The sequence below is a fragment of the Lepidothrix coronata genome, unplaced genomic scaffold, assembly GCF_001604755.1.
Source record: "Lepidothrix coronata isolate B3197 unplaced genomic scaffold, Lepidothrix_coronata-1.0 Scaffold77, whole genome shotgun sequence".
Lineage (NCBI taxonomy): Eukaryota > Metazoa > Chordata > Aves > Passeriformes > Pipridae > Lepidothrix > Lepidothrix coronata.
The window spans coordinates 2,141,628-2,152,928 of record NW_016690257.1 but is presented as its reverse complement, the minus strand read 5'-3'; the positions used below and the strand labels follow the sequence as shown (position 1 = coordinate 2,152,928).

At 45.2% G+C, this 11,301-nt stretch overlaps 1 protein-coding gene across 2 annotated transcripts in view; it reads left to right on the top strand.

Moving 5' to 3' along the window:
* The window catches only part of LOC108499657 (urea transporter 2-like), a 12,322-nt gene extending 3,026 nt beyond the window's left edge, over positions 1 to 9,296 (top strand). For both annotated transcript variants that reach the window (XM_017819752.1, XM_017819751.1), the window contains exons 2-9: positions 651 to 825; positions 1,545 to 1,734; positions 2,171 to 2,299; positions 3,343 to 3,535; positions 5,332 to 5,479; positions 6,070 to 6,204; positions 7,173 to 7,222; positions 8,255 to 9,296. In XM_017819752.1, coding sequence (XP_017675241.1) covers positions 678 to 825; positions 1,545 to 1,734; positions 2,171 to 2,299; positions 3,343 to 3,535; positions 5,332 to 5,479; positions 6,070 to 6,204; positions 7,173 to 7,222; positions 8,255 to 8,431 — 1,170 coding nt within the window. In that variant the 5' untranslated portion in view covers positions 651 to 677 and the 3' untranslated portion in view covers positions 8,432 to 9,296. The remainder of the gene's footprint in view (positions 1 to 650; positions 826 to 1,544; positions 1,735 to 2,170; positions 2,300 to 3,342; positions 3,536 to 5,331; positions 5,480 to 6,069; positions 6,205 to 7,172; positions 7,223 to 8,254) is intronic.
* The last annotated feature ends 2,005 nt before the right edge of the window (positions 9,297 to 11,301 follow it).

The following is an 11,301-nucleotide window of genomic DNA, read 5'->3' as shown; positions in this document are numbered from 1 at the left end:
GCTGACGAGCTCCATCTGCCCGGGGGGCTGGGAATCGAACCCGGGTCGTAGCGGTGAGAGTCCTGCACCCTAACCAAATAAGGCACCATGAACATCCCTCAGGCTAAGCCTGTGCTCGTGAGGAAGGCTGAACTGATCCCAGAGACCTATAAACCCAGCTTTAGGTACCTGTAATTGATGGCTGATGGACAAATTGAAACTGGAAATACAAATTACGCAGCAGAGGAAACTTAGTAATTAAAACACCTTCGTATATGGGGTGGATAGCTCTATCAAGCTGAATCTTGAGGCAGACTTCAACCTCTGTGAAGCCAGTGTCCTCTAACGCTGTCTTGCTCTTTTTGAAACGACCCTTTAAATCAAGAGCTGCTTGATTTCTAGAACCCTGAGAAGGGTTTCAAAATCAGGTAAAACACCATGACAAAAGGGTCGGTCATTCCTTGTGGTGTTCAAATCTATGACTGCGTGGAATTCTGGAAGGACAGAGCATAAATTCATGGAGACACGAGAATCAGGTGTCTTCAGAATAAGGATTTTCCTCTTTCTGGCCCCTAAATAGCACAAAGTGAGCAATAATGTGTGGTAGAGAGAATAAACAGGAACTAGTGAGAGGCATTGCAACAAACTGTTTTGTTTTCTTTTTGCCTTAGATTTTACCAAAGGGCCAGAACAATAACATGGAAAACATTGTTGATGTCAAGATAGACACCATGGGGGAAAGAACGCCAATGAAGCAGAATCCACTGAGCAAAGGTGGAAAGAGAGTCTGCAAAGCTGTTGGGTACGTCGCTGGAGACATGAAGGAATTTGGAGCCTGGCTAAAAGGTAAAGCTCCTTCATCATGAGTAATTAGGGGATTCCAAATAAAAAGTACATCAAAGGAGTAATAACTAACTTCTCAGCTATGTGACTCAGGTCAGAGTAGTACAGAAACTACATTTAGCCTGATTTATATCTGTTTTGTAGGTGGAAAAAAATCAGCTTTGTGCAGAGATTCACATACTGCTTAAATCTTGAGGATGTCTGAGATGACATTTACCTCCCAACAAGCCATGTACAAACGGAATTTAGTCCCACAGAACATAGCCCCAGATGGTTATTCTGTGCTCTGCCATTCTTCATAACACTCCATGTCCTTTCAGCTGAGCAGTTTCTGTCAAGCCTATTGCCACTGTGAAGTTAAATTACACATAGGTAGGTGCGTTTGGTCCCCACAATAAATCAGCAGTGGGATATTCATACGATTTGCCATCTGAGCCACAGACATCATAAATTGGCTGGTTCATATGAATCCGGTCCAGGGTAGTTTATAACACAGGGTTCTGGCAACCATGCTGTTCATCTCAGTTTTCCAGCTGTAAGGCTGCAGTATAGACCATAATAAATCCCAGTCAGGTTTTGCAGTCTTGTTGATTCATTGCTTCAGTTGTGCTGCCAAGTCCCACCGCCAGAACTCTTCCGGAGTTTCAAAAATACATCCCGGAATCAGCACCATCTGTGTACCTTAGGGGGCTTGTTTTATTATTTAATTTGATGTCTTCCAGATAAACCTCTCATGATCCAGTTTATTGACTGGGTGCTGCGTGGGATATCCCAGGTGATGTTTGTCAACAATCCCCTCAGTGGGCTGATTGTCCTTGCTGCCTTTGTGCTGCAGAACCCTTGGTGGGCACTCACAGCGTGTTTGGGAACAGTTGTCTCAACCTTAACAGCACTTATTCTGGGTCAGGACAGGTAAGTCCATCCTTTTCCCCCTCAAAAGCAAGTGGTCACTTCAGTGCTGACTTACGTGTTAAACACATTATATGGATGAGAAGCCTGAACTTAGTGGAAGGTGTCCCTGTCCTTGGCAGGGGGTTGGAACTAGATGATCTTTAAGGTTCCTTCCGACCCAAACCTGCTATGATTGCATGATCCAGCCTTCACTGGCCATGTGTTTGGTCAAGCAGGACCAGACAGATCTTCCCACCTGTTACAAAGGGACAGTGGACATACCTACTGAAATGGCTGAGGGCACCTGGGATGGAAATGTGCGAAACTGAATGTCTATGGATGAGTCTGGGCAGGTCTTCACCACACAGAGTCACAACTGCTTGGGGAGGGAGGGGGTGATGCAAGCAAAGCCTTCTCAGGTGAGAAGATTTCAAGGTTAGTTTTTCCCTTCCCACAGGTCAGCCATAGCAGCCGGCCTGTATGGATACAATGGGATCCTGGTGGGATCACTTGTGGCCGTCTTCTCTGCTAAGGGAGACTACTACTGGTGGCTCCTGCTGCCCGTTGCACTGCTGTCCATGACCTGGTAAGTCAGATGGCCCCTACCCTTCTTTTTCCAACCCATGAGTCTCCACACTGAGACTGAGCTGTTGTATTTCTATGCAGAGCCCAATGAAAGGAAATACGACTAACATACTGCCAAATCCGTGCCATTATTTGCACTTTTGAACTCAAATGTAATCCAGAAACAAATAAAAATACCCACATAATCACAAATAAGCCCAGTGGGGCGAAGGAAATCAATGGCTGATCACACGTAATTCAATACCGTAAATGGGAGTCATATTGCTGTGATGAATCAATTCATTTTTGTTTCAAGAGCAACATTATTTTCGCCATTCCCCATTGTCATCAACCACAAGTGTCCCATCTATTTAAGCCACCAAATAAAAATGTCATGAAAATTTACTTCTCCAGGCACAGAAGCTGTTCAGTGGTCCCAAGGCATGATGGTTGACGCTAATCAAAACAAACAACTAATAATACTTCACTCATATATATGACAAAATAATCCGTTAGGTAATGCAACAGCAAAAAATTTTGAAAGCTGGCCTTTGACCCCAAAATGTCTAGTTGCAGATTGCTAAAACCACGCATATAATTTGTCTGCCTGAAGTTCATGTAGTCTTATAGTCGCTTTGATGTCACCTTTTACTTCTGATCCACAAGCTTGAGCAAGGGCACACAGCCATGTTCACAGTTCACTCAGACCTGGCAAAGGTGTCCTGTATTCGGTCCAGTTCAAGTGCTGGAAGGAAAAAAGGTGAACACTGAGACTGAGCTGGGGAATACCTCTATTAAATCACTGGATCCTGTCTCTTTCATGCTCACCAAATTCACCATATATATTGTATAACACGACAGGAATCTAGACATTTATAACTGCCTTGGAAAGGGCAGGATATTTATGCAGTGACCCTGTCATGTGTCTGATTTGATCAGAAAGACTGAGGAATTAAATAGCTTAAAAAAAATAGACTGCAGTGGGGTTTATGGTTGGTTTTGGCTCTGGTAGTTTTTTTGCCTAGCTGACCAGCTTCTAGTGAGACCATTTTATTCTTCTTTCAGCCCCATTTTCACCAGTGCTTTAGCTTCAGTCTTCTGTAAATGGGACCTGCCTGTTCTCACCTTGCCTTTCAACTTGGCCTTGACCCTCTATCTGGCTGCATCAGGACCACACAACCTCTTCTTCCCTACAACTGTCATTCAGCCTGCAACAGCAACACCAAACATCACCTGGACAGATGCTGAAATCACAGTGGTAGGTTGTCTTAAAGATAACAGTCTTCTTCACTTCAAATAAAAACACTACAGAAATATATTATATTCCTTTACAGGATCCCAGAATGGTTTGGGTTGGAAGGGACCTTAAACACCATCTCGTTCCACCCTCCTGCCACAGGCAGACACACCTTCCACTATCCCAGGTTGCTCCAAGTCCCGTCCAACCTGGCCTTGGACACTTCCAGGGCTGAGGCAGCCACAGCTTCCATGGGTAACCTGGGCCAGGGCCTCACCACCCTTAAAACCAAGGGCTCCTTCCCAGTATCCCATCTAACTCTGCCCTCTGGCAGTGGGAAGACAGTCACCCTTGTCCTGTCCCTCCATCCCTTGTCCCAAGTCCCTCTCCAGCTCTCCTGGAGCCCCTTTAGGCACTGGAAGGGGCTCTCAGGTCTCCCTGGATCCTTCTCTTCTCCAGGTGAACACCCCCAGCTCTCCCAGCCTGGCTCCAGAGCAGAGGGGCTCCAGCCCTCAGAGCATCTTTGTCACTCTGGACTCATCCCAACAGGTCCACCTCCCTTGTTACTGCAGTATGGCCTGGCAATACAAAATTTGGTTCATAGAATGGCTTGTTATCCAAGATGTAAATGTTTACTCTAGGAATGAACATTTTGATAGCTGAAAAACACAAATCTTGTTGGTATCTTCCATTTGCAGTTGGATCTGAATCTTCAAAGAGTCTCTAGAATCTAATTCCCCTTTTCTGTGGTAACTGATCACCTCCCCATAGCTAAGGGTGTGCTGAGACTTCCAGTTAACTCACAGAGTAATCTGGGTTTTTCACACAGAGTGCTTATAAAATTGCATTTTCCTAATTAGACATGAGCAAGCAGATATTACTATGGTAGAATAGTTACAAATGGGTGCAGGCACACATTCATATATTTTTAATTTATATTCAAGTCAGAACTTCCAAAAGAAACATTTTATAGTATAACACTATAAACCATATAGATACGAGAGTAACTGCTTTTCCTCAAGGCTCAGCAGACTATTTTGAGGGATTCCCAGGGAGTGATTAAGAAAAGGGAAGTTAATTGACACTAAATATCAACCCGAAAGTGACATTTCAGATCACTTACCATGGTGCATAATTTTATGGGGATCATAAATGGAAAAGTGCCTCAAAACCATCTTTAAGCTGTGACCAAGCTTGTGGGTCCCTGTCCCACCAACTCAGCAACTCCATTCACATTCCTCGTGAATCCCAAGAGAGTTTCAGGTATATAACTAAATTGTGAATAAAGCCTTTCCCGAGTTAAAGTCTCGTAATTCTGACCAAGCCATTATTGGCCATATCACCCTTGGATCTGCCCAGTCAGAGGGGAACGTCCTCTCGAAGGCATCATCTACCTGAGCACTTCCATGCCCTGGGCTCCCTGTCATGGTTCATATGGGTATGTAAACGTGGCCAAGTCAGCAGCAGGTGCAAATACAGTGAGTAAACCTTTTCACAAAATATTTATGTTTGATATTAGACCAAAAACGTGGCAGAGGAGCTCATGGCTAGGGAACAAGTCATGACTCATTTCCATTGAAGGGGCAACCCTGTGGAAATGCCCTGCTGTCTCCCAAGAGGCATCCAAATGCTCCACTTAGAAAGACAGACTGCATCCAGCAAATGCCAAACACGAAGCTGGCCAAGAAAAATAGGTTAAAAACCAAAAAGTTACAATGCTGATAATAAATAACAAATTGTCTTGGGGTTGATTTTTTTTGTTTGTTTTTTTTGTGGGGTTTTTTGTTGATTTTGTGAGTTTTTTTAAATTCTTACAGCTCCTGCAATCCATTCCAGTTGGTGTGGGTCAGGTTTATGGTTGTGACAATCCCTGGACTGGGGGAATCTTCCTGGTGGCTTTATTTATCTCTTCCCCACTCATTTGTCTGCACGCAGTGATTGGCTCAGCAGTGGGGATGCTGGCAGGTAAGGATTTGAATTATGTCACAGGTTTGTATAAAAGCATAGAGAACAAAAGAGGAACTGCAATAAGTAGAGCACTTACAGTCACGAGTTTTTCTTCCATTGGAGAACAACTGCTTGAAAACAAAACACACATAGACTTCTGCTTTAAGAATTCTTTTGATTGACTTCCCCATTCTCTTACCTTGTTTTATGATGGTGAAAATCTTCAGAAGTGTGTGTTGGGCCGAGATGAACTTTTACCATGAAATACTTAATTTCTGGATATATTCTGGTGGGTTTAGGAGCAGACTAATAAAAGTCATAGCCATCAGTGTGGATGTGTGGGCCCCAGGGATGCATTTAAGGCTCACACACGGGCTCATATGTCCGCTGTTGAAATCAGATCACTAAATTCAGCTCAGGGAAATTCTGCCATGAATTCATCAGATTAAAGTGGCTTTGGCGTTAGACTGGAACAACACGACCACAAATAGGAACTCCACGCACATATGCTGGCTAGAACCCTTGAAGAGCTGGATTCCTGCCATTCCTCCGCTGCTTTCACCTCTTTGGCCAAGGAATGACAACATCTTCGGCTTATTTTTTTCCAGGGCTGAGCTTGGCAACACCGTTTAGCCAGATCTACTCCGGGTTGTGGGGCTACAACAGCTCCCTCTCCTGCATTGCCATCGGGGGCATGTTCTACGCCCTCACCTGGCAGACACATCTGCTGGCAATTGCCTGTGGTAAGTACCCGATGTGTTCTCACCTCAACCACTCTTCCTTTTGAAGTGACTCAAGAGGCATTTGTAGCAGAGGTGGATGGAGCCGGATGGGCACCTCCAGGCAGGCAGATGGACTTAGGTGAGACTGACAAATGATGGAGCCAGGTGTTGGAGCCATGGCTTTAAACGTGCCCTGACAGAATAAAAGCTGTCCTTTTATTTTCAGCCAAGAGCTGTGTTTAAAAACGAGATGTGATCAGTGGACACTGATTAACCAAGGCCTTTGAAACTGGGCGATTCGTTTTGAGACGTTAATTGTGTTTGTTCTTACGTTGCTGGATGAATCATGGTGGGTTTTCCAATCACAGATGCCAGCTCAGATTCCTTCTTTGAGGAAGGACACACCTAAACTTTGAGAAAAGTGGAGCTCAAGATCAGTCCACAGCTGTAGTTAGACAGCACGCATTCCCCATTCTATTGAAACGGATACCAAAGGCATGAGCTAGGTAACACAGCATGATTGAAGAATTATTTATAAGGCAATTCCATATGAAATTTCAATATCAGAGTGAGTTGGGAGTGAAACTGTTGTTCATTCAGTGCTCATATAAAAAAGATTTAGCATTGTATCTCATTGACCCACCTTCAAGCCCCAGAGGCAGGACAGATGAGGGTGGAGGGGTTATTTTCCTGTTTAACCCCATCCATCAAGCTACATACTTTCCATGTCAGTGCATTTTTCAAAAGCCTCTGATTCCATAGCACATTTCTCATCACTCCAGTTATTTTGTTTGTTTGTTTGTTTGTTTGTTTGTTTCGCCCTTTCCATAGGCTCCAGGCTGGAGGGGACACAGTGCTAAAGAAAGAGCTGTTGAGGCAGGGTCATGATCACTGGTTGAGCTACCCAAGGCAGGGTGAGAGATGTTGGTCCTTGCTGTTCTACTCTATGAGCAACTGAACTCACCAGGAACTACCTTTCTTTTTCACAGCACTCTTCAGTGCCTACCTGGGAGCAGCAGTGACCAGCATGTTGTCTGTGGTAAGTAATGTATCAGTTAAGGTCTGGTTTCTAACAAGAGATCTGAGCACTGATCCGTATTTTTTCCTGGCTTGTCAGGCAAAACACCAGGATGTGGAGAGGAATTCAGCCAAAGGCAGAAATGGAAGAGGGGTTATTATCTGCCCAGGGGGGTGGTGTGATTCCCATTGGAATAGGTCACTTAGAATCATCACTTATCACTTTTCTTCCTCAGAGTTTGAATGAACTTCCACAGCTCAGCTCTCAACACTTATGAGATCACAGAATCACAGAATGGTTTGGGTTGGAAGGGACCTTAAAGATCATCTCATTCCACCCCCTGCCATGGGCAAGGACACCTTCCACTATCCCAGGTTGCTCCAGGCCCCATCCAACCTGGCCTTGGACACTTCCAGGGATGGGGCAGCCCCAGCTTCTCTGGGCAACCTGTGCCAGGGCCTCACCACCCTCAACTCTCAATTCCTCCCAGTATCCCGTCTAACCCTGCCCTCTGTCACTGTGAAACCATTCCCCCTTGTCCTGTCACTGCAGGCCCTCTCCAGCTCTCTTGGAGCCCCTGAAGGCACTGGCAGGCTGCTATAAGGTCTCCTCTCTTTCAGATATTTACATTTCTATACTTCCTGCCTGATACAATTGAGAAAGGGCACTTCACATGTGCAAAGAAATACTACATTTGGGTTTAATTCCCTTTCTCAATTGCCGAAGGACAATCAGTACAACAGCCCAGGGAAAAGCTGAATGCTTCTGGTGTCCATTCCTGCCTCATCACCACTCACTCCTGCCTCATGTCCCTCCAAGACCAGGGCAGATGCACAAAGAGAAGGCAGCCCTCTCACCAGAGCTGATAGATATTGCAGGCTAATGCACAGTGTCAAGATCTCATAAAGAAACTCTGTCTCCCTAGGGGAAGGCTCAACGCAGAACCAGGTCTAGACTTCCTTGAGAAACCTTATTCCAAAGCGCCTGGCTCTGGGTTTTATTCAAATAAAAGAAAGACATAGTGAATAGGTGGTTTGCTATTTTTCTTTGCAGTTTGGGGTACCATCAGGAACCTGGTCTTTTTGCTTGTCTGCATTGACTTTCCTACTAATAACCACGACCAACTCTGCCATCTACAAGATGCCACTCTCCAAAGTCGCCTACCCAGAAGCCAACCGAGCTCATTATCTGAAGATGAGGAAACATCAAAGGTCTTCCTGTGAGGCATAAAGACCCAAGAAGAGAGATAGTTGGCAGACTTTAAGGCAAGACCACAAGGTGTTTCCCCAATAGACTGTGATTTGTGTGCTACAAAGTCAAACACCACCTTCTGAATGGAGAGACCTTTTCCACCATGTCTTGTTTGTTCTATTAGAACAAAATTTCTATTAGATAGGACTGTGTTGGAAGGACCTTTTCCAAGACCAACCTGTAATGATTTTAAAGCACATATGTCTGGAAAGACACTTGAATAATAAAACAGTGGGGAAATCACTTAGAAGTTGTAAAGAAAAATCTGTGAAAGTGAAGGCACAGCAATCAGATGTAAAGCAATGAAGAGGATCTTTCAGCATCTGAGGGGACTCCTAATAAATGGCTAAAACCACCTTATGACAGCAATAGGATACATCTTAGATAGCTTCATAGTAGCAGAGAAGTGGAATAAAGAGTACCCTTTGTCAAGTATGAAATAGGTGGTGAAGAATTCTACCTGGAGGACCTCTTGAGCCCTGTGGAGAGAAATGTGCATTAGCAGCCACCAAACATAAGATGGGGATGATTTTCATGATTTTTGTGTTAATCTCATGATTTTTCTTAATACTTGAACCTGGTGATGGGTTAACAAAGGAGGGAAAAGGAAAAAAAAGTCACTGCTGTCCCTTTCCTGTGCAATAAAATGGGTCTGTTCAGTCTATGAAAAGTAGAACCAGTTTGAGGTGATCTCCTTGACCTCCCTCCCTGCACTGTCCCCCTCAGACTACCAATATCAAACACAGCAAAATGCTGCTCTGTCCCAATCTCCTGCTGGTGCTCAGGGGGGATTTCTGGCTCTCTGCAGCTCCCTGACAGGAGAGTGGAGCCTGGGGGGGTTGGGCTCTGCTCCCAAGGAACAAGGTGAGAGAAAACATCTTCACGTTACACCAGGGAGATTTAGGCTGGATATTGGGAAAAAATTTCTTCACTGAAAAGGCTGTCCATCCCTGGCACAGCTGCCCAATGCAGTGTTGGAGTCTCCATCCCTGGAGGGATTTAAAAGCCCTGTGGAAGTGGCATGTGGGGATATGGTTTAGTGGTGGCCTTGGCAGTGCTGGGGGAGTGGTTGGAGTGGGTGGTCTTAGAGGTCTTTTCCAACATAAAAGATTCTATGAAGCTGCTGCTCTACCATTTCTCTCTGCCCCCCAATAGGATGGTTGAGGGACCAGAGCAGCAGAGCTCTGCAGCAGACCAGCCACGTCCCACTTCTGCACAGGCTCCCAGGGTTTGCAGGGCGAGAAGGGGAGAAGCTGACCTTGCACCCAACAGCATTGGCCACCTCATCGGGCTTTCTGGCTCACAGAGATACTCCATCTCATGGTGAAGATGATATCTTCACCAAAAATACTCCATATCCTAAGGTCTTGCAGTTGGCATGACCCTTCATGCAGTAACGTCACTCCGGGAAAAGCAAATCAAACCCTGCTCTTCTTGTAGCAGATGACATAAAATCCAGCCTGTGAATAGTGCTACTGATGATTTCTGAGTTGGGGCGGGGGGGACCACAAAAGAAACACATTGTTTTTCAAGCATCGCAGAGATCTGAGTATAAAATATTTGGGATGAATTGCTGGCAGTATATTCCAGTGAAGTTTCAGGTTTTCAGGTGTTCAACAGTGTTTCTGTACGACTGACACTCCGGAGGCCATTTGTAAAAACGTACCACTTATGGTGTCTTACTTAATAAATTCCTACATAATATTGTGTGGAGCTAATTTTTAAAACAAATATTCATCTCTTATTGAGTTTGGTATAAGTTTCCCTCTATTTATCATCACTAAGCTTTCCAAATACATGTTATCTTTTTAATAAATAATGCGGAAGACATTGGAAAATACAGTTTTTAAGTCAGTGTATGTGAGATATTTAGGAAACTCAACTTCTGCTCTTTGTGCTTGTCACAGAATCCTAGAACTACAGACAGGTTTAAGTAGGAAGGGATATCAAAGACCATCTCATTCTATTCCACTGCCATGGACAGGGACACCTTCCACTATCCCAGGTTGCTCTGTCAACCTGGCCTGGGACATTTCCAGGGATGGGGCAGCCACAGCTTCTCTGGGTAACCTGTGCCAGGGCCTCATCACCTTTACAGACAACAATTCCTTCCTAATATCCCATCTAACCCTGCCCTCTGTACTTATGAAGCCATTCCCCCTCATCCTGTCCCTCCATCCCTTGTCCCAAGTCCCTCTCCAGCTCTTCTGGAGTCCCTTCAGGCACTGGAAGGGACTCTCAGGTCTCCCTGGAGCCTTCTGTTCTCCAGGATGAACACTGCCAGCTCTCTCAGTCTTTTGGCATTTTGCTGCATCAATGCCTTCTTACACGTAACAGGCAAACTCTGCCTCTGTGCAGGAGGCACAATCAGCCAAAGGCACAGTGCTGGGGCCAGCAGAGCTTGAAAACCTCCTATAGACCAGATAGTGGCTCATTCCTAGGGGAGATGCTGCACAGGATCCCAGGTTGGGTCTAGATGAGGTCATGTTCTGTTTAGAGTAAGCTTTGAGCAGGTCCATAGGAGGCCACAGAAATGCCCCAAGGGCTGGAGCCCCTCTCTCTGCTCTGGAGCCAGGCTGGGAGAGCTGGGGGTGTTCAGCTGGAGAAGAGAAGGCTCCAGGAAGACCTTTCAGCACTTAAAGGTCCCCTTAACAAAGAAGGGGACAAACATTTTATCAGGGCTTTTTGCAGTAGGACAAGAGGTGACTGTTTTAAACTAAAAGTAGGTCGATTCAGACCAAATGTAAGGATGAAATTTTTTATAATCAGTGTGGTGAGGCACTGGCACAGGTTGCACACAGATATGGTGGATGTTCCATCCCTGGAAATATTCAAGGTCAGGCTGGACA